Here is a 26,857-nt window from a genome sequence, read left to right as displayed (position 1 = left end):
AGGGAGCCTGTGCTTATCCTGTCTTCAGAGTTCATGCAATCATGTGGCATCTTTTAGCAAATAGAGTACTTAAAAATCTAAAAGTATGTGTTTACGTAAAGCTGCTTCTTTGCTCGTAGTCTGTAACAGATATGCCATTTCCAGCAGTTGATATACCAATACAGGAGTCTCCTGGATATACATGCTGTGCCTGAATATACTAATCACTCATCTTTTTATATATATATAAAAATTTATATGTATATGTATATATAGATTATATATACATATATATTTAAATATATATATATATAAAGATCTGTGATCTATATATATATTAAAAAAAATATATAAAATTTTTGAAAAAGTATATAAACATACACTAATGACTATATATCATCTTGTTGCACCTGTTTCTGTGGTGCTCTGTAAATTTTTAATAATCCTTTAAAGAATTTTTATTAATGTAAAATGTAACGTGAAATGTAATTTTGGCAAGAAACAGATTGTCACATTTGCTATCTGTATGTTGGTAGCACTCTTGAGAAGCATTTCTGTTACTGTGAGATGATTACAAATATTGCTTTTCTTCTCTCGATTTCAGTTTGTGTTTTCCACTTTTAAGCTCAGTGTATTTTCCAGCATCATATTTCTTTTGTGTTCTTTAAGACAGCTCAATTCTTATGTCAGAAAGATGAAAATTATTTTAATCTTGTGCAGCTTCATCTAGAGAGAACTTGGAAATTTAGGGGAAGAAAGGATGAAAATGTGTATTTGTTAGTAGGGTATATCTACAAAAAGAGAAATTCTTAGGATCTCCTATAAGAACTCCAGCAGTTATAGAATAATGCATTTATGTATTTGTAGATATGTAGAACTAAAATATTCATTTTCTTTTTTTTTTTTTTTTTTTTATTCATCAAATAACTCTTCTCTTCTGATCCTATCCTTCCTTAGGCTGTCTTGCACTTCCCAAACTGAATCTACAGTTTCTGACTCTGCACGATTACTTGCTAAGGAACTTCAATCTCTTTCGCTTAGAGTCAACTTATGAAATCAGACAGGACATTGAAGATAGCGTCAGTAGGATGAAACCATGGTAATATTTATTAAATGACCTGAACCACTCAACTCAGCTTCAACTGTAAACAAAGTGCATTCGAGAATGAATAACTGATATTGTCTATGTAGTAAATTCCCAGTAATGTATTTTAAAGTATTATAAAATGCTGTGCTTCTTCCCCATTCTGTGGGATAATGTTGCAAGAATGAGTTTGTATGTATACCTGTAGTCTTAACTTGAAAGACTTAACGCTAGATGTTGGACATTAACAAGCAATGTGGTACTGAACATTGTCTGACTTTATGAAATGCATTTCCTCCAGTTCTTCAGTTATATAAAGTGTTTTATGACCTGTTCTTGAATTTGCCATCTGCCATGTTTTGATCCTGTTTAGATTTTAAGGGGATGATTTGGTGTGGTATCACTTATACTCAGTATTTGCTTTTTCTTATCTTACCTTTTTTCTCTATCTGTCTTCAGTTTTATTAATAACACTGGCATGTGGTGCCCTCATGTCTTAAATATATTTAAAAAAAAATAAAATCAGTTCATGTTATAAGTTTTTTTAAAAAAAAAAAGTGTCCAATTCAGTAGAATGTAAAATGAAGACCCTTTTCTTTGAACTGACTTTGAGGTGAATTGTTTCACACTTTAAAAACCAAATCTGTTATTGGATAGCAACTATCAAAACTGATTTCTTGTATTTTGTTTGTTCGGTTTGTTTTTTAGGCTGTCAGAATATGGAGGAGTGGTCTTTGGTGGATGGGCTAGGATGGCACAGCCCATCGTGTCTTTCACAGTGGTGGAGGTTGCAAAGCCCAATATTGGTGAAAACTGGCCCATGCGAGTACGAGCAGATGTCACAATTAATTTGAATGTTAGAGACAGCATCAAAGATGAATGGGAAGGTACTTGTCATATTCTGTAAAATAAGATGGTCAAAATAGCTGCTCATCAAAATGTCCTTTGCCTTGATTTTATTTATAAGAAGGGTTTTGTGACTGAGGTAGACTTGCCTATCTTAGTATGCTTCAAAAGTATGTTATTCAAGTTCTAATTCTAAGAAATTTAGACTTTTGTTTTTTAGATTTTGAAAGTGGCAGGGAATGTGATAGCTCTCTAATAAAAACCCTGTAAGCACTTATTTACTGTACGGATTGCAGAGCACTGTCATGGTTTGCCTAGATTGCTTGTGAAGTCTCCTCTATGGAGATCTTCAAAAGCCATTTGAACATGGTCCTGGGCAACCTGCTCTGGGTGGCCCTGCTTGAGCAGGGTAGTTGGACCAGGTAACTTACAGAGGCCCCTTCCAACCTCAACCATTCTGTAAAAAATGAAGGGTACAGATCTTGAATTAAATCAAGTGCATGCATGTTAGCAGTGTTCAGTATATTTGAATGTATTTAAGGAGTGCTGAGTATACCAAATAATGCTTTTCCAAAGTATCTGCAAGCGAAACTTTTTTGCTTGAGGAGCTGAACTTTACTTGACTGTGTTGGCAAGTGGCATAGTAGCACGTACTTGTATTTGGATTATCAGTAAATGTCACTTTTTTTTTTTTTTTTTAAATAGAAAAATGTTAGCGAAATGTGCTGGAGCTGCATGAAGTGATTACAGGTCACGTAGCACAAATGCTGAAGCTGGAGCATGTAATAAACAGATACAGAATATTTCCTTACTAGTAATGTTAGGATTATTATTGTCATGTGGAGGATGGAAGCAGACTTCACTATCTTGAAGGCAGTTAATGGCAGGTTTTAAAAATTTCTAGAAGTTTTGATTGAAGTAATCAGTTTTAATGACACTGAAGTGATCTTCAGCCTTAACTTAATTGAGCATCCAACTTGTTACGCATGCTTGCAGAGCATTTAAAGAATTTGTATTGAACCTGGGGAAACACTTGAAGTGTTTTAAAATATCCTTCAGTGTGAACAGGTTTCTCTGATAATAACCTACCATTTTTATACTTGATGTCTTTGTATTTTCTGTTGTAAGAATGATAGAAACTATAGTTACTGATGTATAAGTATTTTGAGTAGTCTTCTCATATGCTTTGATTAGGTTTATAGTAAGTAGCTAGCACTCCTCTACCGTTGATCTCTTGCTCTGTTAGGTCCATATTTGTCAGTAAAATTGTAATGTAATTTCTTAGGCTGCTTTTGCTTCAGAATAATTTTATATACCTTTAAACACTTCTAAGATTAGGTTGTATAGTTAAATGACTCAGATACATTTTTCTATTCCATTATTAATCTAGTTAATAAGATCAGCACCAAGGAATTTTTTCTGCATATTCCAAAAAGCTAGTGTTTGCATCTAGTGTAGTTTCATTTTTCCAGTGTTTTCCAGTTATACATGAAAAAGAAAGATAAATATAGTAAAAATAAGTATTTAATTGATGATAGTAAAAGTCTGCTATTCGGTATATTCTGTTCTAAATATTGTTAGAAATATTCCAGTAGCTAATATCTTTTCTGTGGCTCTTTTTTTACCAGTGTAAGTAAATAGGTATAGCAGTTTTTAATGTTAGTGTAGCCTCTGGAAGTTCAAAAACAGTAATGCTTTAAGTTAAGTACATTTTTAAAGCTATTGCTGAATCAGGACTGAGGTGAAGAGCTGGTAAATGTTTTGTCTGGCATAACAAGATCTTGATAACTTTGTTCAAATTCCTTCATGTACCCTCTTCAAATACCTAAAAGGTGCTAAAAGGTGATTGCAGCGAGAGCAAGGCTGGTCTCTTCTGCTTGGTGACAGGACAAGGGGAAATGGCCTCAAGTTGCGCCAGGGGAGATTTAGGTTATGGGTATCAGGAAGAACTCATATACAGAGGGTTGCTAAGCACTGGAATAGACTCCCCATAGTGGTGGTTGAGTTACCATCCTTGAATGTGTTTAAAAACTGTCTGGATGTGGTGCTTGGGGACATGATTTAGTGGTGAGTTGTTAGAGTTAGGGTAGTATAGTTAGGTTGAGGTTGGACTTGATGGTCTTGAAGGCCTTTTCCAACCTGAGCAATTCTATCATTCTATTAAACTTAAGAGGGATAACAGTATTCACTGAACAATGAGAAAAATATCTGCCTCTGAAGAAGAAAATCCATTAAGATCCGGAAGGATTTTTTTCTAAACTCTGTTTGAAGTTTCTGCTAATTATATAGGAGAGTACTGTGTATGTTTATTAAATTTTGGAAGCCTCTCAGAAATGTGTGAATTAGGTAGATACACTGGAAGAAAGGACTGATGTTAAAAATGACAATGAATTGGAACATTGGCCTTTTAAAAGTAGATTGTAATTTGAGAGATAGAGGATACTAAACTTAAGCAAGAAAATTCACTGCCCAATACGTGTTTTGAAAATAACTTATAGTATTAGTTAGTAGCTGTGCGTGAGAAAAAAAGTTTGAGTTCAGTATGCTACTACTGAGGGAAAAACACTTTACAAGGTCATACTGGGATTAATAAACTGGAATATAACATGGAAAACAAATAACATGATTAAGTGGCCTTCCACCCTGCTAAATAACTGACTTTGTTTGGAATTTTGTGACTAGTTCAGGGCACTACACATAAATTTTTGGAAAACATTTGGGAAGTAGTCCAGAAGAAAGCAACAAGAATAGGAGATTATTGTGCCTTTCAAATACAATTAAATATAGCTAGATTGCATAACTTAAGTAAGATTATTGGAAGTGCAATAGTCTATGTATTCAGAACCTTGTTGTCATGAAAAAGAATTGTTTTTTCATACATGAGATTGTAGCAGATTTTAGTGTGTAAGAGAAGTGGAAAAAAAACATTTCCAATGGTTTTGTATCTTCAGAGTTAAAGACATATTTTGAAACTGAATACATTATGATCTAGGTATGTTTTGTAAACTAAAAAGTCAGATATTGTGTATATTTTTAAAGAATGGGAGAGGAAAATGTCAATTAATCAATTCACTGAATGTTCCTTTTTGGAATCAGGTCTGCGGAAACATGACGTTTGTTTTTTGGTTACGGTACGTCCCACACAACCTTATGGCACTAAGTTTGACCGAAGACGACCTTTTGTTGAACAGACTGGCTTGGTGTATGTTAGAGGCTGTGAAATCCAGGGCATGTTGGATGAGAAAGGACGTGTTATTGAAGAGGGTATGATACACCAAAACTTATTTGAAATATTGTTTTTGGGTTTTTTAGTGGTTGGTTGGTTTGTTTTCATTGGCTGGCTTTTGTTAAAAGCTTAATCGTTCACTTCCTTCTCTTTTGAGCGGTACTTAATGAGTTATTATTAAATTGAAACACAGACAAATTAAATTGATGAGCACTTCTTGAGAGGTTATTTGTTTACCTCTTATACAAGCTGATATAATGAAAGGGCATTTAGCTCACTTTAGTTTTAGGATTAAACTATCTTTTATTCTAAAACCTCCTAGAAATGCAATGAAAAACGTGAAACAATACCATCCATGGAGTAATTTCATTATATGAATGTGTCTAAAATCTATTTCAAGAAAGATGATGGATGATTTATTTGAGTACTAATCTGCTTTTGTGCTATATTAAGTTCTAATTTTACTATTTCATTATGGGCAGGACCTGAACCCAAGCCTAGACTTAAAGGCGACTGCAGAACATACAGAGTGTTTCTGGACCCAAACCAGTATCAACAAGACATGACCAATACAATTCAAAATGGAGCAGAAGATGTGTATGAGACTTTTAATATAATAATGAGAAGAAAACCAAAAGAAAACAATTTCAAGGTTAGGTACCACTTATCAGTACTTAAGCTGTGCAGGTGGACTGTTATCCTAAGTATTAGTGAAACTTATTCATTTTAGTTGCATGTGGGTGGGCTTTTTGAACTTCAGGAACTGATAATTTCCTCCTTACAGCTAAATGTTAGAATAACTGAAAATCAGAACCTAACTCAAATCGAGTAATAATTTAAAAAATGAAGTATTAGTTTATAATAGTCTTTCACTAGGTGGCCTACAGTATAGTTATATTTGGCCTTTAGAGGCAGGGGAATATGTGGAATATAAGCCCTGCTTATGTTCCTTTCCTGTAGACATGCAGAACTTCTAATGCATTTCTAATACAAACAGGAGGGTTTGAGAGTCCTGGAGAAGAATACAGAGCAGAAATATTTGTAGCTATTGACATGAACAGGTAACTTACTGTAAAATCAGGACCGCAGGCTCATATCAGACTTAATTTTCTTTAAATATATTTTGACTATGCTTTTATTGTTATTCTTCTTATCTTAGTGTTCTAGAGTGAAAACTTTATTGGTAATTATGGTACTCTTTGCTAGCTCTCTACTAAGAGGACAGTTTGGATTTACATAGTTTGACACCAGTGTTTGTATTTTATGTTTCTTTTGTTGTTTTGTGTGTGTGTGTGTGTGTGTGTGTAGGTGTGCATGTGATATATGCAGTGTATGGATATAGACTGTAACTAACCAAAAACCTGTAAGCTGATGACTGATAGATACTAGTATCTTAGAATAACTTGTTTAGTCTTCAGTGTGTCATATTTACTTAGTTTAAAAGTCACTGTCCAATTTTATTTTTCCTTGTTTTTTCCAATTTTCAGGCTGTTTTGGAGACTATTAGAAATTTGATGAATACAGATTGTGTGGTTCCTGACTGGCTACATGACATCATTCTTGGATATGGAGACCCAAGTAGTGCACACTATTCAAAAATGCCGAATCAGATTGCAACTCTGGATTTTAACGACACCTTCCTGTCCATTGATCACTTAAAAGCTAGCTTTCCTGGGTACAATATTAAAGTGACTGTTGACAATCCCGAACTACAAGTACCTCCTTTCAGGTGATCTCAGAATTTCAAGTACTCATGGTCTGTTATTCTTGCTGCAGTGCATTGTCAGATGGAGTTGAGTTGAGTTCATTGGTTGAAGACAGATGCTCTTTCTTTTAGGAAGGGAGATTCATATGTTAATATCAAGACTAGTGTACATATACACTGTTATACAGCTATGTGTATAGACAGTATATAAATATAGTACGGCATTGCTTGTAAATCACCCTATTGAATTTATGGGGAAAGGAACAGTGTAAAATAGAATAAAGGCATGGAGTATTCATTCCTCCATTGGTATCTGGCCTCTTCAAGGTCAGCCTAGTAATTTTTAAGTTAAATAGTTTTTAGGTCACATTAAAGCAAAGTAAGTACCACAATTTCATCATCCATAAAAGTTTGAGCTTTTGGAAATACTGTTCAGTAAAAACAAATAACCAGGTTTGATATGCTATTATGCTTGCTTTATTTTAGTTATTAGTTCTGAAAGAAGATGCCTTTGTGACACTAAATGAGATTTACATATTTTTTTCAGTGGTGCCATTGTCCATCTTAGACCATTAGTTTAATCTTTAGTTTCGAAATTCATGTTCCTCATCATTGGCTTCTTTATACTTGTGCAACTGAATTTCCCAGTGTTCCCAGCAGTTTTATCTGCTTTTTTCAAACATTGCATGTAGAGTATGTGTGGAGAACACAATAACAATGTCATTTATATGACAGTAGTTTGAAGGTCTCACTTATATAACACATGCAATTTCCTGTAGTTAACTATTATTAACTTTCACCTTTTTTATTTTCTATATGAAGAGGTATTGCTGCATATGTCTTATAAAGAGACTAAAACATTATTGATGCCATAAATGTCTCAATTGTTGTACCATGATGATTGAATTGCCATTGGAATTCCTCCACCATAATTAGTTTCTGAATTGAAGTTTAGATGCTTGATAACATTTTCCATAGGGAACTATAAAAAATAAAGCCAAAGTGAGAGGATGAGATGTTGAAACAGTTTAGATCATTTACGTGTTTTGTAAAGAAGGTGTCCAAAATTTCTAGAACAGAATCAGGTTATTACAGCTGGCCAGACAGTGACAGTGGTGTTCTATTCTGTCTTGACTCCTGTCCCTTCCAGTTTCACTTTTGAACTCTTTGCCATCAGTGTTCTTCCATGTATCTTAAAGCACTGCTTCTGTCTTTTCATGCTATGTAAAGTACACTTTTGATGTACTTCTTGTCAAATATACTTCCTTAGTCTGCTGAAACTATTTTTTCTTCCTTTCTCTTGTCTTCATCTATACTTTGTCTGAATTTGTATTATAATAGTTTATCTGAACAGTGACAAAAAAATCCTGTATGAGCTTGTAAGACTGTCTGGAGCATGTGTTGAAGCTTAGATTTGAATTGTATGTTGCAGGATAACTTTTCCAATAACAGGAGGTAAAGGAAAGAAAAGAAAAGAGGATGGGAATGAGGAAAAACCTGAAGAAGCTAAAACACTGATTGTGGAGCCTCACATCATTCCAAACAGGGGACCATATCCGTATAATCAACCAAAACGGTAATAGATGTATGTGAATTTGGTTATAAGCGCTAACAGTTCATTTTCATAACTAAACGCACTTTTATTTATTTGTATTTTAATGTAATGGTGATTTCATTACCAAAAGTCTTCAATATAGGAGTATTTTCCTTGGTAGTGTTACCAAATATTCTACTACAGTTTCTTTATTAAAAAGAAAAATCCATTGAAAAGTATCATGCGAAATATTGGCTTTGAGTATTATCAAAACTTTGAATGTTAGTATTGAAAATGTAGCAATTCACGTAACTGCCCTTGTTTTCTCCACTTTCATAATGACTTTTATAACAGTTGAGAGCATAGGAAAGAACATTACTGTCTGAATATTTTTCTTCTAGAGGTATGCAAAATACTTAATTTTATCATAACACTAAAATCTGAATCCTGCATAAATGAAGTCTGAAAGTTTCCACTTGTTTTCAATAATTTATGGTAAAAGCATTGGGGAGATACAATCGTTCTGTTGCTGTACAATATTTTATAAGTTGTATGCACAGGCACAAATAAACTTATACCTTTATTAAACATAAGACTTATGAGTCTTTTGAAGGTTTTCACCATTCCCACTTTGAAGATGGGTTAGGGGAGGACTGGAGTGGAGTGTAACATTCACCCCTAGTTACAATATCTGCAGGACTGTAAATATGATAGGGAAAGAGGAATCTTGGGATTTAGCTGTTCTTTGGAAAGCTTCCTATTTTCCTTGTATGCTGGGTTTGCTGAACAATGCAGTGTAGCGCTGATCACATTTGAACTGTTTTAATAATTGCAGTAACAGGTTGCTAATCCTGCCAAGACTTTTGTGGTGTCCTTCATCAAGGAATTTTATTGCAAAATGATAGTATCAGCAATAACTTGCTGCGATCAAATAAAAATAGATCTCTATGTATTTACTTACATAACTCTTGATATTGCTTAAGCGTTTAAACTTGGGTCTAGTTCAAGTAAGTGCCTTAGGTATGCGCTTAAAGCATGCAGAGTGAAAATGGCTTTAGTAGAATTCTTCTTGCTTGTGGTAGAGGAGTCCTGGAAGTGAATTTTTGATGGGCCTGTGTTAGGTTGCCTTACCAAAGGAAGGAAAAAAGGTAGTTTGGTTTTCTCTATATCCAGGTAATCTAGTAATGTCATTTAACTTGTTATTTCAACATGTCCCTGTATTACTCAAGAATTAAAAAGGAGAATTATAGCTAAATGATTTTACAGCACTCTTGGCAAATAATAACTGAAAACTTTTCTCTAGGTGGATGATTTTGTAGTCATTTGGCCATTTGGCCAGTATAATTTACTGTTTTGTTTAGAGGTATGCAGTTCTGGAGAAACGTGTAGCCAATTAAATTAAAGCAAAATTTTTTTATTTTCTATTATTATTTTTTTTAATACTGAAGCTGCTGGCAAAATCTGTGATTTTTCTGATCTTTTATCTTGCTTTGTTGCAGCAATACTATCCAGTTTACCCACACTCAGATTGAAGCTATACGTGCAGGAATGCAACCTGGACTAACGATGGTAAGAATATTCTAAACTGCTCTTGTCTGTTTGATTCTGGCTTCTAGGTACATTCAATGAAACACCTGTAATGCCTCCTTTTGTACTTATTAATAACTTAGAACATGAGAAAATAACATAAATATTTCATGTTTGATCTCTGTATTTGGCTGAATCTTGTCTTAATGACTGAAGACTTTACTCAACAACTGAATTTATTTTTTTTAGTGGTCAGATTGATAATTTTAGACTTACAGCTTTTTCATGTCTGCCATTATTTTTTAACCATTTTAAATTACTTGCATCAGTTTTATTTTGATGCAGGTCCATTAAAAGAAATGAAAGCTATTGAATTGTCCCTATGGAATTTTTTCGTACTGTCCTTTGAAATTTTACTTACTATTCCTTATATCCTGCTGACTTATATCTACAAGAAGCTTTAAAAAGAAAATAATCAGAGTTGTAAGTTTGTTGGGAAAGTGAATTTCTGCAGCGATCTCCAAGGCTTTCATGACTACAAGTGCCTGTATTCCTATGAAGTACAGACTATCCTGGTAGTGACTCCTCAGTGGAGTACTGAAGAGACTTCTCTGCTTGATACTGTTTATCTCTTCTTGGACTGCATGGACATTAGTGCTAGTTCTGAAGTTTAGTTTTGGTGGGTTTTTTTGTTTGTTTGTTTTTGTAGTAGTAGTATTCATTTGTATGTATTCTTCTTCCTCCATTTTCTTATGTTTTTACCACTGTCTAGACAGTGTCTAGATAGATAGCACAAACAATGCAGTTTTTCAAAGGAAAAACTAAATTTCAGTAGAATTGTTATATGCCTTTTGTCATTGCCTAACTAGGTGTGATGAAAGTAGCGTTGTCTTGAACTGTACATAACAGTTCCTGAGTTCAGAGTGTTTTTGAGTGTGGTGTTCTATCTATTACAGCACAGCAGAACTTTCTGGTTCCTGGTAGGGTTCTGATTTTAAGGTTTGTTCATAAATGAAAAGTCTCTTTTTGAATACTGTAAAAATGCCACGGTGATAAATTTGTTTTAACAATGCTACAGGGTGGGGGTTATTTTGGAGTGTACCTGATGATCAGAACTGGTGGCTTTTACATAATTACATTATTTGTTTAAGAATACAGACAAGAATGAATAGGAGTATTGTTTTATTTCAGTATAATTGTCAACAGAATGACAGAAATTGCAGTCTTTATTACCCATTATTGACTACATAATTAACGCAAAATACCAGGACCAAAGGGAAGATTGTATTTCTATCATCTAGTCTCTTATTTGATATTATTTTAAATACCATTGCATTCTGTTTGTTATTATCACTTAATATTAGTTGAATATATATGACTTTCTAATGCAAAAATATAATGTATCATAATCTACCATGCATCATGCTTGAGGGGGCATATACCTGTTATTACATTATTATTATTATAATACCTTGTTTTATGTATAAAATTTCTTAAAGTTGATGGTCTAATTGAGCATATAAAACATTAATTATTGGTTGTCAGTTGTGGATATCATCAGTTGTTTTTTTGAGTAGGTGAAAAGAATGAAGTCTGTTTTCTATTCTTTACCTTACCTTATTATTCTTTAATCATTTTTTAATTGTTTCCTGTATATGTAGCCTGTCTTTAGGCCGATTTATGTTATTTTTTTTCCTCTTAGGAGGTCTTTTGAGATTGCTCTGCTCTTCTTAGCAGTCTAAGTTTCTGTCCTTTGGAGTACTGCGTTAAATTGAGTGCATTTTTCATTTTTTACTTCTTTATTTTTTGTTTCATTTTTAGGTAGTGGGTCCACCTGGTACAGGGAAAACTGATGTTGCAGTCCAGATAATATCCAATCTTTATCATAATTTCCCAGAACAGCGAACTCTTATAGTTACACACTCTAATCAGGTAAGGTATTGGTAATATATGAAATTTTCCTGTGGTTAAAATCAAGAATAGCAGCAGATACTGAGATCAGTAGCTTTGAGGCTTCAGTTGTTTCTTAGAGTAATCATATGATAACTTGAGCAGTCTTTCCAATGCTAAAATGTGAGATGAAATTTTTGAATTTCAGGTAATTCTAAGATACTTAGCAGAGATTTTCATGTATTTAACTGTTTAGGATTTGAAACTGTTTAACTGTTAGGATTTGAAATTAGGAAGTGTTTTTGGAGGGGTAAAAAGCATATGCACGGTTTTACAGTCACAAACATGCATGCCAGAATTGACTTTAGTTAAGGTGTTCACTCATGTGCCTTTTACTCTGTCTTTCATTTTGAAAAGGAAAGGCCTGAAATTTAGCATGGTATATTCAGTTGAGTGTTTGCTTTCCATTCATAAGAGATGGAATCTGGCTACATACATAAATTTGTTATTAATATTATAACCTTAAAGATTATTACTCTGAAGCTGTCTGTGGTTTGGGAGGATTTGTTTTAAAACTAGAGTTGCCCATGTCTTTTCCCCTGTTCTTGTCAATCTTTAGGCCTTGAACCAGCTGTTTGAAAAAATCATGGCTCTAGACATTGATGAGCGCCACCTCCTGCGCCTGGGTCATGGAGAAGAGGAATTAGAGACAGAGAAAGATTTCAGCAGGTAAGAAAGAAGGTGCTAATGATAGCTTATGTGTAAGTATTATAGCCAAGATATGTGTTGTCCATTCTTCTTCCTTGTAAATGAGCAAGGAGCTGCGCTTGGCAAGCTTTTCAATACAGTTGAATCCCAATAATGCAGTTTTACTTCCAGAATAGGATCAAGTAGTTTTTATTCTTATTCAGTAGAAAAACTGTTCTCTTGAGAATCCAAAGGTAAATCTGGCAGTTACTTGTTCACAAAATCAGCTGGTTGAATAAGAGTAGTTCATGGTGTTCTAGGTGCATATGTATCTTATAAAGTTGGTCTGTTTTATGGGAAAAGTGTAATAAAGTTAAGTTTTGGCAGTTAGAAATTTTTGTGCAAATATATCACCTCTACTTGTTGCTGAATATTGTTTGTACATAAAGTAGAAATAAAACATTGTGTTTTCAGTTTTCAGAATATTAAATAATATTAAAATTACTTATTTTGTTGGTAATATAGTTTGAAGACTGCATTTGTAAGGTGAGCTATCAAGTGTGCATCAGTACAAATAATTAAGAACCTCTTCTTGTAAATGCTTGTATGCCTTACGTTACATGCTAGTCCAACTGATATCAGTAGGGTTACAAGCATTCATAAATGCAAGCAGGAGATATAAGACTCATGCAATGGAAGTAACTGGATTGTCCAGAACTTGATTTTTATAGCAATATCTTCACTTCCAGAATGTGTAGTAAAAATTTTATGCAGTCGTAAGAAGTTAATCATGTACACATTATTGAGATTCATTTAACAAAAGAAATCCTCAGGATTTTTTTCAGATTTGAAAGATTGAACATAATGTTGTGTTGTGGTTTTTTTTTTCCCCAGGAATTTGATAATCTAAATCTTGGTGAAATGTCATGGTAGATACGCATTTTAGTAAAATGTATGGTTTCCACTTTTTTGGAAGTGTAATTTTCACAATTAAATGACATTTTCCATTATTATCTATTCTCATTAGTTTTCACAGTAATTCTAGACCTACAGGTCAGTACTGCAAATTCCTGTGGGTTCTGGAAGTTTGAGAGGGAGAGGTGTGGTGAGGAATGTACTACAAGGAGAAGTTTATTTGTTTTTTTTTTTTCTTCTTAGGTTGCTTCAGGGTTCTTTTTTTTTCTGTGTCAGGCTGCTTTAGAGGGCATGGTACTGCTTGAAAAATTTCAGCTACTTGCTAGTTTCTTTTTCACTTTTTGATCCGTTTGCAGGCACAACTGCAAATTTGCAAGCATGAAAAGAAAAGCTGATTACAATCACTTGTAATAACGATGGATTGGTTTTGCTGAAGGAAAAAATAAATTAACAGTACAAGGCTTTTAAATGTCACAGTTCCTGAGAAACTTAGGTTTTTTGGGATGTGTACAATACCCTATTCAGTTGTCTTTGTAAATTGAAATCACTGTTGTAAATAAGACAGTAGAATCCATAGAGATCCAAGGGATTTTCTTTTATTTTTCTTATTACAACAGCTTTTGCCATTTGGTATCTTACCAAAAAAAAGAAAAAAGAATGTGATACTTTTTTTTTTTGTTTTTGTTGTTTGTTTTTTTGCTGCTTGTCTTAGGGAAGAAGTACATAAATTAGGGAAGATGATCTGTAAATGGGGAAAACTTAATTCATGCCCATAAGATAAAGAGTGTACAGAGTAAGTCACCACATAGTCACCATATAATAAAAGGTTTTCAATGAGTAGTGTTGAATAGAGCAGTATCCTCCTATATATGGATACCTGTCTGTTATGGTAGGCTGAGCATTATTGCAAGGCATGCTGTATATTGCCAAAAGAAGTTAGATTTATACAGACGCTTGGGTTATCACTTATTTCACTTATGATGATCTGTAGACCTGTAAAACTTGCATATGCATATGTAATATACAACATACCACACCACCAGCATCCTCTGTTAATGTTGTAGTCTATCAAAATAGGAAGCATTACTTTTGGAGCAGCCCTTAAAGTTGTGGTTTTGGGGGAAGTGTTTGTGATCTCCCATTTTGATACTTACGTAAAGCAGCTGTAACTAAATAAATCTGTATGCAAAACAAATAAACCTTAATTTGTTCTATAGGTATGGAAGAGTGAATTACGTTTTGGCTCGAAGACTTGAACTCCTGCGAGAAGTTGGGCGATTGCAAGAGAGTCTTGGTGTCCCAGGAGATGTTTCTTACACTTGTGAAACAGCTGGCCACTTTTTCTTATACCAAGTAAGGACTGAAATACCTATCTGTGGGGTGCTTTATATTTTGGGCAAACATTACAGCTGCTACATAATGCTCCAAAAGAAAGCTTTTGTATTTGGAATCAGATGCATGGTCTACAAAGCAGTGATTTTCTGTATGTTGTATATCCCTCATTTCTGTTCGGTGTAGACACTGTGTCTTCTTAAGCAAGTAATGAATCTTAGGCAGACTTGTATAGTGGTACTTAAGAACACATCTCCACATCATATATATTTTGAGAGAAATTACCATGGGTTGGCAGTAGCATGATTCCAAACATTAAATGAATCATTAGGATTTGGGGACTGCTAAGGTAGAAGCACAGATCAAGTTTATCTTCTCTTTTAATTTTTGCTGAAGGAATCTAATTTAGTATTTAAATGGAAGTATGTTAAGTAGAGATGATTAGGAAAATATCAGGATGGGAGATAATGGGAGTGAAACAGCTTCATGGACACCAAGGTCAGTGAATAAGGATGGGAAGGAGGAGGGGTTCCAGGTGTCAAAGCTGAAGTTCCTCTGCAGCCCTGGAGTAGAGGACCATGGTGAAGCAGTTTGTTCCTTTACAGCCTGTGGAGGATCACATGCTGCAGTAAGTGGATATGTCCTCAGGGAAGCTGGAGCCCATGGAGAGTCTATGCTGGAGCAGGCTTCTGGCAAGAAGTTTTTTCTGAAGGACTGTACTCTGTGGGAAGGACGTATGCTGGAGCAGTTCTTCATGAGGAATATGGAGGAGGTAGAAGAGCTGGGAATGGATGTAAAGCCACAAACATCCTGATTTGTGATAAGATTAAATGCTAGTTTAGACATGTAGGTTTTGTGGTTAAAAGTTGTTGTTTTTTTTTTTTTATTTAATAAAATTATTTAATAAAATAACCATTTTAACTGTGTATACGAGATGACACGTATCCAGTGACTGTGTTATGTAAAAACACATCTGTATGACACTTTTGTTTGCCATAGGTAATGTCTCGTTGGGAAGAATATGTCAGCAAAGTGAAAGTTAAAGGTGGAAAATCACCAGATGTTACAGATGTATCCAGTTTCTTTCCCTTTCATCAGTATTTTGCAAATGCTCCTCAACCAATTTTCAGAGGCAGGTCCTATGAAGAAGATATGGAGATTGCTGAAGGGTGTTTTAGACATCTAAAGAAAATCTTCACTCAGCTTGAGGTAAGACTTGTATCTTTTAAAGGTAAATAATTCTGGTAAATCCTAAAAAAAGCTTCACAAAGTTCCAAAATTCTTACTTATCCTAAATTCTAGAAGTACCTGTAGGTAACTTCTTTAGCTTGCAAGGCATCTCGGTGTGCATTTCTCCCTTCAGTTAATTTAGATATATTTTGCAACAGGGACAAGAATCTAGTGCATTTTATTTTGAGCTTAGGAAGCACCCATTTTATGTGAGTTTTATAAGTTTATATATACATTTTCTCTCAATTCACTTCTTTTTTCTACCACAGGAATTCAGAGCATTTGAACTTCTCCGCAGTGGCCTGGATAGATCCAAATACCTGTTGGTGAAAGAAGCAAAAATCATTGCTATGACTTGTACCCATGCCGCTCTGAAACGACATGACCTGGTTGAATTAGGCTTCAAAGTAATTATGTTTGTAGTAGTAACTAACACTAATAATATCTTTTTTTTATGTAAATTTTTTGTTTGTCATGTTCTCGTTCCCCCTCTCCCCTGTTGTTTTTCTGCTATAATGCACTGAATCACAGAAGTGCAACTTTTGCATTGAACAGAAGAATATCAAGTTTGCCCCACTGCAGAAGGCTTTTCCCTTGAGGATGAGTTACGGCATATGGAAAGAACATAATGTAGTTCAGTTGCAGGTTGTTTCTAGATCTAAGGACTGATTGGTAAGGATAGGTTTGCTGTTGATGTAATGGGATTTCACCTTCTGGGACTGATTTCAGTCTACTGGTGTTCTGCCTGTAAAGGAAAATCCTGCTCTGTAACTTTTGTTTTTATAAAAAAACAAAACAGTAAAAAAGCCAAACCAACAGAACCTTTAATTCCCCAAATAAGCAACCAATGCTTCCTTTTGGTAGGTTGAATAACAATCTTAACTTGTATTATCTGACTGATGGACATCTCTGTATTTTTTCTTTCTCAGTATGACAACATCTTAATGGAAGAGTCTGCACAGATTCTGGAGATAGAAACCTTTATACCTCTCCTTTTACAGGTTAGACTTTTACTATAAAACATGCTGAAAAAAAAAAAAAAAAAAGAAAATTGAAAGCCTATATTCCTGAATAATATAGAATACTAAAAAGGAAATTATCTTGTGTGGAAGGTAACATAGAACTGGTATTTCGTTTTGCACATGAACAATAATGTGAACGTTCTTAGCATTAGTTGTTTATCCTGTGTTTTACCCTGACTGTGACAGTCAGGGTTTCATTTTCAAACCTGACGAAATGTGAGTGAACTAGTACCTTGCTTTTGTCATTCTTTCACTTCTGTTCTTAGCCATTTTGTAGCTGTTATTAAATCTTTAACAATTTTAAACAGTTTCCTTTCTGGAAGTTTTGTTTGGAGCTAATGCTTTCATTGAAAAGGAGCGATTTAAGTTCCTCTAGAAAGCCATATCCAATCTCTCATTAAGATAAGAATTTGTTAACAGAATCTCCATGAAATATTTGTATATTTTAATTACAGCTCATACTTTTTCACTTAGCTCATTAACAATAGAATATCAAATGCAGTTACGAGGAGGTAATTCATTATAAAAGAAATTAAATGTTTCTATTAGCAATTGAAAATAATTTTCATCCTCTTACTTTGTAACTAAGATAATTTCTCCCTTGATGAGTTTGACAGAGTTCGGTTTTCCTTCCTTGCACCATGATTAGAGAGGGCTTCATTACTCTTCAAGTAATTTTCCCAAGAAAAGGAAGATGGAGAAACATTCAAACTCAAAAACACTTGAAAAGCAAGAAATAGAGAGACTGGAAAGAATGTAGTAGCTGTCTTTAAATGATTTCGACTCAGTGTAGTTTAAGAACAAATGCTGAAATAGCCTTTGCCCTATAAGGCAATCAGCTGGACTATTCATGTGTTTTAATGGAGTGCCTTGATTATATTTTAGTACTTACAGTTGTTTTAATTGATTTTAGAACCCTCAGGATGGATTCAGTCGTTTGAAGCGGTGGATTATGATTGGTGACCATCACCAGTTGCCACCAGTCATTAAGAACATGGCTTTTCAAAAATACTCCAACATGGAGCAGTCCCTCTTCACGCGCTTTGTTCGAGTAGGAGTGCCAACTGTTGATTTGGATGCACAAGGAAGAGCAAGAGCAAGGTGAGTGAAATAAAACTGCATGTCTGTTTACTTCCAGGTTAAGAACTGGAAAAGCGCACTTAAAGTAGTGGAAACTTTGGGTTGTTAAGACAGGAGTCTGTGCAAAATGATGATTTAGTTGTTTTGTTCCATTGGTTTCAGCTTAGACTAGGAGGCAGGTTAGCCCAGAGGAACTTTCTGGTAGCTGCAGCATTTGAAGAAAACTGCCAAAATCCTTTCTGAAAGCTTTATTACTAGAACGTTCATGTCTTTGTTCTCAATTTGAAAAATGGAATATACTGTGGTTCTTTTGATTTGGCAGTTTTTTGAGTTTTCTGTGAACTGGACAAAGATCAAAAATTGAAATAGTGGTAGCAATAATAATAAAATGTTGAGTTCAGAAGCCCATGTTAACTGCTTGTGTGTTTTTTGGACAGTTTATGTAACCTCTACAACTGGCGTTATAAAAATCTGGGTAATCTGCCTCACGTGCAGCTTATGCCAGAATTCAGAACAGCCAACGCTGGGTTTTTATATGACTTCCAACTTATAAATGTAGAAGACTTCAATGGTGTGGGAGAATCTGAACCCAATCCTTATTTCTATCAGGTAAGAGAAATACTGAATGTATGCTTTAATTAATCTAGATATGGTTTATTGAATTTGCAGTGAATCAAAATACTGTGAGCCAGTAGTTATGTTCTCAGATTTTGGGTTGTGTAGATTTTTTTTTCCTCCTTGTAGTCAGTTTGAATGTTGAAAAGGATGATAATTTGTTATGCCTTTTTGCTCAAAGTGAATGACTCCATTTGCTTAAAGTCATTGGGGGAGGGAGATCTGGTATGTAATTCATTATGAAACATTTTTGCCTGTGGCAAATTAAAGATGTTTAATTCTGATGTACTGTCACAACTGTGAAATAAATGGTGGAATCCCACTGTGTAAAATATCGAAGTTTGCACTGTGACACATACTTGAGTTTGAAGAGTCAGTGTTTTAATTTAATCTGTATATAGGAATGTACAAAACTGCATTCATAAAATAATGAAACCTTCCAACAGCCAGAAGAATGATCTGGGACTGACAATTATTATAAGTGGGAGGGGGGAGGAGGGTGAAAAAAAGAGTTGGAAGGAGTTTAATTATTCCAGTTCAATAAGCTCTTTTTTCATTTCTTTTTTTATAAACCCTTTTAATTTTAAATACTAATATCTCTATCCTATCAACCTTCAATACTTAACAGATCATAGTTCCACAGTTTTACATAAAAGTTTTTTGTATGGTTGTATTGACACTTGTTGAGTTATATAATACTATATTAGGATGACATTCCTTTGGGCAGACAGCTGTAGGTACAAAAATACATTTAGGTGTGAATATTTAAGATGCTGAAAATCGTTTAAATGTTTCAAACAAGTAGATAGTAATATCATTTATGGCTAATAAATATTTGGATTTTAACAAGTTAAACAATGCTTCTTGTAGATACTAGAAAGCATCAATCATTGCCTAACAAACTTACAAACAAATAACTTTCTCTGTCCTTTTGAACTTCAGAATCTTGGTGAAGCAGAATATGTTGTGGCAGTTTTTATGTATATGTGCCTGCTTGGTTATCCTGCAGACAGGATAAGTATCCTGACAACATACAATGGACAAAAACATCTGATCCGAGATGTCATTAACCAACGCTGTGGAAATAATCCATTGATTGGACGGCCAAATAAGGTGACTTACAAAATATACTGGGCATTGAAGTGGTTCTGTTTTTTCATGATTATCACATTATGGAACTGATTAAATGCATTTCCTCCTTTTTATGCAGGAAATTTTTTTATTCATTGACCAATAGCACGTACTTATCAACATATATTGTGTGGAATTTCACTGAGTGGTGTCATCTTTTTTGCCTGTTTGAAACTAGTTGTACAAATAACCTGCGAAATCAGTCAAGTCTGGTGTCTACAGGTTAAAATATGGTGTTATAAAATTCGATCATTTTCCACAAACTTTTGGTATTATCTCGCTTGAGTTTTGTCTGAAATAACTAAAAATGGGAAGGAAATGGTCCATAGAGTTCCATCATCTCCCAGAAATAGTAGGTTGATGGTTTTTAGTTAGAGGTGAACAAAATCAAATGTTTTCATCTCTCTTCTCATTTACTGCAATCTGAATCAGAAGTTGGTGCTAAAATTTTGATGTTACAGTATAGTTAAAATGGCAAAGATTTAACCTATGGTGTTTTTTGTGTTTTTTTTTTTTTTTGTTCTCTAGGTAACAACAGTGGACAGATTTCAAGGTCAACAAAATGATTATATTCTCCTTTCACTAGTGCGTACCAAAGCTGTAGGCCACCTTAGGTATGTAGAAAAGTACTTTCACACAGTAACTGAAGTATACGTTTTCCACATCAGAAAGATGTTTATCACGTGTTGCACAAAGTTTCAACCATCTCGGTACATAGCAGAACTGAAGTTTAATGCTGTGTACTGAAGGAAGTTTAGACCTGGTTTATTTTTACAGCTCTCTGCTTCCCTCTTCATAACCACTTTACCCTTTACTATTGGCTATTACACTGCAAGAAGTTTATATTATTCCAGGTAGTCTGAGCTTGACTTTTACCTTAGTAGAATAATAGGAATGTAATTAATGCTTGTTGAATAAATGCAGGATTAAACTTTCCATAATTGAGCTTTTTTTTTACGTGATCTTTCTTTGTTTCATATCAGAAGTGTTTGAACGCTTTGCGAGTTGTGTTATTCATAGTCTAAAATGTTTGCACTTCAGTTTTGGAGTGAGGTGGAGGAAGACTTGTCCGTTCAGCAGTAGTGAGATGAGTTTCAGAATCTACATTTTTTTATTCTTATTCAGGGATATAGAAAGACTTTTGTGATTTGTTTCCAATGTAAAACGTAACATGGGCTTTAGACCTAAACAGTAATTTTAATATCATTAACAATATAGTAAGTCTTATTATATGAAGGTTCTAGGATTTTAGTAGTCACTGAAACAGTATGTAAGAAGAAAAATGTGAGACGAGATTGTTGTTGTAGATTACTCTGTATTTTCTTAAAGGAAGCATGCTGAAGTCTTAATTCATGTTCTATTGAAACAATGGAATCAGTGAAAAAGTATGTGATTAATTTGGCTGTTTTGTTTTATCTTCCTTTTTATATTTTATTTCATTTTTTTGAAGAGATGTTCGCCGATTAGTCGTTGCCATGTCAAGAGCCCGGCTTGGGCTTTATATCTTTGCAAGAGTATCACTCTTTCAGAACTGTTTTGAGCTAACTCCAGCTTTCAGCCAGCTCACAGCTAGACCACTTCACCTCCATATAATTCCCACAGAATGTTTTCCAGCAGCAAGACAGGTAGGAACAAATGCTATGTATTTCAGTGGTGTGCTTGTTGCCTGCCTCCTTTGAGTGGGCTATAGGACCTGAAACTGCAGCGTCTTCACTTAAACTACTGCTTCTTGGATAATTACATCCCTGGAGTTGACTTAGATCATAATACTCTAGCTGCTTTTAACTGATTTTTTTCAACAAAACTGATTTGTAATTATTTGACTGTAACCAGTCAGTTTTGTCTGCTTTTTTTTGTAAGTTCTGCTTTGGCAGTCATTTACACTAATCAGAGCTGAAACTAGTTAAATAATCATTGAGTCCAAAATATACTTTACAGATCAAGTATTGGAACCCATCCCACCCTTTTGAAATTGAATTTCTTTCTTGGACTGCAGGATCATGATAAATACAGTTGCCAAAAAGTGCAAGACCCGTATTTCCTACCTTTCAGAAGATTTTTTGCTACTTCTTCCTTAGAAAGCATTTTTTTTTTTTTTTTTAAATTTCTTCCGTGTATGTTTCTTAATACAATTAAATAATCTTTTGAATGATGGTTGTGTTTCTTTGCTTGCTGAATTTCTACTTTTTGTGCTTCTTTAGAATGGGGAACCACCCACTCACCAAATACATATTATCAAGAATATGCCTCAAATGGCTAACTTTGTTTACAACATGTATATGCACATGATACAGAGTACACGCCACTACCAACAGGTAAGGACCTTCTGACTATTGACAGGTATGCATACAAAATAATACTTGTTTGGTAAGTGACCAGAAGTGCTGTTGTCATTTGAGACTGTTGCGTTTAAAATTCAAGAAGGTTTTAAGGTTGAGAGTGAGAACATTGAAATCTCTAAAATCTTGGAGTAGCAAGTAACTGATGATGCAATTTAAGACCCCTACATAGATGTTAAAAAAGTGCTGAGTGCTAGACATGTTTCTGTCTGGGCCCAAGAGTTCTTTGTTAATGCCAAGGAACTAGTTTGTCCAATTTTTAATTGAGGTAAACTTGTATGTTATATTTCATTAAGTGCTGCATGGTGGAATAGTGTTTTGTAATAGATACTATCTGGACGTGGTTACAGCCTCCAGTGAGACTAGGTCATGCCTTCAAACCATTTTAATTGAATTAGCTTCCTGCATTATCCAGTCTGCTTAGTAGCTGTAGCACTTAAAATCTGGAGTAATTTTTTTTTTCAGCACTGGTTCAGCACCACACTTAATAGTACAGTGTAAGAAATAGTGATAGATGACTTTCTCACTTTTTATAGTTAGTTTTTTCAACGCTTAATCCCTGGAGCAGACTTCAAAACCCATTAGGAATCTTAGTCCTTATAGTGTATGTACGCAGAGCTTTAAAACAGTTTAAATAGTATACAGAGATCTGCTTTTAGTCAGGTGTACTTGGATCTGTAGATGCCTAGAGATTGTTGACAGTCAGCATAACCGGAGAGGTCTTTAATGCTTTCCCTGAACTGGAACACCTTCCATTTAATGTCTGGGTATATCATGTTACCTATAATATAATCTTGCTTGGTACTCCCTTGTTGGTTTTTGCTCTTCTGAAGAATTCCTGAAGGTGGAAAATACTGATGTAAAAGAAATGCTATCCGATTGTGCAAAGAGCATCAGCATGTCTGAGAGATCTAGTTTCTGCTCTCTATCTCAAGGAGGTTTGTTTGACTCCTTAACTGAATGTGCATCTGAAGCTTCTGCTTATACCAGCTATTCCTTTTATTATCCTAGTCTTATGTTGCTAGCTAAAATTAGTTAAAAAAAATTAAAAAACCCTGGTTCCCTGCTGTGGTGATGAATCACACTACTGCAGCAGAAGCCAGAAAGTGAAGTTAAAAAAGAAAAATGCAGACAAAGTTTTCCTTATCCTTTCTGATATTTTTACAACATTATATATATATATATTTCCCATTGGTCATAACAGTAGAGTCACAAAGCACAGCATGAATCTAGCTGCATTACAGAACGTCTGAGTTTGCCTCATACTTTGAGGAAATGTGTGTTGATATATATACTTGTTGTTTCAAAGTCAGAGCTCTTTTAATTCTTCTTTTTTCCATGAATAAATGGATTATGGAGATCAGCGTGATAACTTCAAAGACTGTTAAAAAAAAAAAAAAAAGGCTTTTCTTATCTCTTCTCTTCTGGTAGTTACATTATTGCGTAGATTGGTCCAATGCTTGTCAGAAACTTGTAATATTAATGTCATCTAATTGAAGATAAGCCTTTACTGTAATTAAACACTTAATTTGTCAAGTGAAACCAAGTTGCCTTTAAGCAAGATGAAACTAAACAACCATCCTTGGGAGATTTATCAAGCTTCTGTTTCATTAAAATATTTCACAGTATTTTGAGGAAGTATCCATCATGTCATTAGATAATGTCAGGCTGCAGAAGAATAAGCATTTCTACACAGCCTGAGGTTGAATAGCTTCATCATAATCTTCTGCTTACTGTATACTTAGTGTTCTTTTGTGGGTTTTTTTTTTTTCAGATCTAAAGTAGTTGCCTCTATTTGTAATGTTTTCTTCTTGGTTGTGCACAAAGCACTTTGAATGCACTAAAATACTTTTACAGAAATATTATATGGAAAGTATTTAAGCATTGCCTAGTCTGTTACTGAACTTTACATTTTCCTATACTTAAAACTGTGGGTAAAACTTGTATACATACAGATAATGTACATATAACACTTTATAAGATGTTTCAAGAGGAAATTACTGGAATAAGTGATTAAAGATGCTCGTGAAAGAGGAAGTCCAACTTATCTAGGCGTTTGTAATGATAATAGATGAGGTTGTGCTAGAAATGGGCTTGTTGCTCCAGCAGCACTGTAGTCCCATTTCTTGAGTGACTGTTGGGATAATGAAAAGTATTTGATAGCCTTCAATTGGAAGTATTGAGCTTTAACACTTGCATTTTATGCAGGAAGAATAAGTCCCATGTACGAGCCAAGATGGTTCATTTTATTCGTATAGGAGTAAAATGCTTATAAATGATTAAGTCTATTAAATTTCAAGTTTTTAAATATTATCTGAGGTGAACAAACAGCTTGAGCTAAAATAGGAATAGATGCCAGAATAATATGTTTGTTGTAAAAACTGAAAACTATTTTTTTTTTTTTAAATCATCCAGCGTTTATTGCCTCCACCTGCAATGATCGAAGAGCCTGAAACTACTCAAACTCAAGAGTCTGAAGCAGAAGTTGAAGCGCAGGGTACTCAGGAAGACACAGAAGAAAATAAGATAGAAGAAGAAATAGTAAAGGCGGAAGAATTGAAAGTGCCAGAAGTGGATGAACATCGAACGATGCCAGAACACCCTGGAAGAGACAGTGATAGTGAAGACAGTGAACCTGAGGATGAGAATGAAAAGTGATCCAAGTGCAAACGGGAAAATGCAGTTAGAAATATGATCACTATTTTTACATTGATTTTTCTAAGGTGATTCCATGTGTGATGTGACCTTGTCTTCCTTGTTTTCCCTGAATGCTTTCTGAGCAAAAAAGATGATTTGCAGTCATTCTACTGAGTTCTTGTCAGTGTCAGTAATGTAATTTGTTAATTTACGTAAGTTTCTTAGTAAAGATGCTTTTACATAATTTTGTAATTTTTTTTTTCTTGAAGTCGTTGGTCTTTAATTCAGTTACTGAGTTAGCTGTTAAACTTCACTGATTACCTATATTTAGTATTGATCAGACACTATAGTTTCCATTATATTTTGCAGCGGAGAATTTCTCACACAGAACAGTGTTCATGCACACTGAGATGATATTTTAGGCTTTGGCTTGAGTTTAGTAAACTATTTAATTGCAAGTCTGAGAAATGGGGGATTACCATGGGACTTTGAAATTTTGAGAGTTTAATTGAATTGGGAATTTAGCAGGCTCTCAGAATGTCATAAGGTTCGGGTACTGGGAGCAACTCTTTCATTGTTGACTGCTGTTGCTGTTACTACATGATTGTTCCTGACACAATAAGGGTGCAACTTCTAAGCAGCATTTTTATTTTTATTTTTTTTAAGTTAGTGTCTTGAAATAAAGATCCGTTTCATTTTTAAGAGCATGACAGGATAAAGCCCCACCAGGAAAGCAAATTAAAGGAGTTCCTTGAATGCAGAATTCATAAACATGTAATGTAAGTGTTAGAGATGTAATGGGTGAGTGTGTTTCCTGGAGTAACTTCTAAATGATCATCTTTCATAAACTGATCAGTGAAAGCTTTTTCCCTAGATTATTAAGATTATGTGCCAGCTGCAAATTATGCAGTGATTTTGGAAGGTTTATTAACTCCCACATTTATTTTTCAAATGAAACAGTAGCTGTAGGAACATCTTTACTGACAAAGGAAAAATATTTGGTTTTCAAATATTGCAGTTCTGAAGTTGCCAGAAGAATTTCTTCACCAAATTGACCAGAAATTCATTAACTTACAAGCTTTTATTACCACGTTTGAAGATCTTTATCATAGAATTGCAAGGGTTGGAAGGCATCTCAAGATTGAGTACAACTAAGCAATTACCCTACAGTAGGTTGCACAGACCCCAGAATGATCTTGAATATATATATATTTTTTAATTTTTATTCACACAAAAAAGGAAAACTCTTTTGAGTGAAAGTATGTTATTTCATTACTTGTTCTGTGTGGAAGATAATGTAAATTCTCTGCCATTGGTGGACAAACAGCAGTATGTTTAATATTAGGACGGTAAGCTTTATGTGGTAACATTTATGTGTGCAAGCAGGGCAGAATAATACTGGACCTTCAGGCAACGTGCAACAAGGTCAGCTGACATCTGTCTTCTCTGCTTCCCAATCAGTTTTTATAGATATTTGAGTCAGACAATCATTTACTGTGCTTCAGAATTCTGGGGAAAAAAATAGTAAAGAATTCTGGAGGAGTTTTTTGATCTAAAATGGATGGTTTAATTAACAGGGATTCCATCAATAAGTACTACAGGGAAAGAGCAACGAAGTTTCTTAAAAGAGACTGTAACAATATCTATTCATACATGGTTTGCAGCATAATCTTTCTGTTGGTGTATGAACACACCTAGCCTGTGTAATGCTGTGTTCCATGTGCAAGCCTATATATATGGTCTCTTCTGACTCACAGGGTCCTCTTAGAACAGCCAAGTTAGAGTCTTCAAATGTGTTGCCCTAAACTGGTGAGTGGTGTTGTAATGGTGCTCGTTGCTGGCTAGCATGAAAGCAGAGGCATCTGAATCAAAAACAATTGCAAAAGCACTGAGAGACTTGATATCTTCTCTTCTGAAGGACCAAGCATTGCCTATGATAAAGGTGGAAAGTTTTGCAGAGTTGACTTGAGCTGAACTTTACAATTTTCAGCGATGGGAACGTTTTTTTGAATGTGGGAAGTCATGTTTATCATGTAGCAGTGGTTAGAAAGTTCTTTGTATTTGTGGAATACAAGATT

General features: G+C 34.5%; 1 protein-coding gene across 1 annotated transcript in view; it reads left to right on the top strand.

Moving 5' to 3' along the window:
• AQR (aquarius intron-binding spliceosomal factor) overlaps window positions 1-25,034 on the top strand; it is a 39,291-nt gene extending 14,257 nt beyond the window's left edge. The window contains exons 16-35 of the mRNA XM_072337295.1: window positions 937-1,078; window positions 1,772-1,950; window positions 5,006-5,173; window positions 5,618-5,787; window positions 6,623-6,864; window positions 8,273-8,416; window positions 9,874-9,943; window positions 11,723-11,833; window positions 12,411-12,520; window positions 14,611-14,746; window positions 15,725-15,934; window positions 16,225-16,362; window positions 16,885-16,956; window positions 17,891-18,078; window positions 18,495-18,666; window positions 19,615-19,785; window positions 20,332-20,417; window positions 21,254-21,428; window positions 22,005-22,118; window positions 24,558-25,034. Coding sequence (XP_072193396.1) covers window positions 937-1,078; window positions 1,772-1,950; window positions 5,006-5,173; window positions 5,618-5,787; window positions 6,623-6,864; window positions 8,273-8,416; window positions 9,874-9,943; window positions 11,723-11,833; window positions 12,411-12,520; window positions 14,611-14,746; window positions 15,725-15,934; window positions 16,225-16,362; window positions 16,885-16,956; window positions 17,891-18,078; window positions 18,495-18,666; window positions 19,615-19,785; window positions 20,332-20,417; window positions 21,254-21,428; window positions 22,005-22,118; window positions 24,558-24,800 — 3,041 coding nt within the window. The 3' untranslated portion in view covers window positions 24,801-25,034. The remainder of the gene's footprint in view (window positions 1-936; window positions 1,079-1,771; window positions 1,951-5,005; window positions 5,174-5,617; window positions 5,788-6,622; window positions 6,865-8,272; window positions 8,417-9,873; window positions 9,944-11,722; window positions 11,834-12,410; window positions 12,521-14,610; window positions 14,747-15,724; window positions 15,935-16,224; window positions 16,363-16,884; window positions 16,957-17,890; window positions 18,079-18,494; window positions 18,667-19,614; window positions 19,786-20,331; window positions 20,418-21,253; window positions 21,429-22,004; window positions 22,119-24,557) is intronic.
• Window positions 25,035-26,857: the final 1,823 nt, after the last annotated feature.

The sequence above is a fragment of the Excalfactoria chinensis genome, chromosome 5 (assembly GCF_039878825.1).
Source record: "Excalfactoria chinensis isolate bCotChi1 chromosome 5, bCotChi1.hap2, whole genome shotgun sequence".
In the NCBI taxonomy this organism is placed as follows: Eukaryota; Metazoa; Chordata; class Aves; order Galliformes; family Phasianidae; genus Excalfactoria; species Excalfactoria chinensis.
The sequence above is the reverse complement of the archived record's forward strand: the minus strand, read 5'-3'. Positions and strand labels throughout refer to the sequence as shown.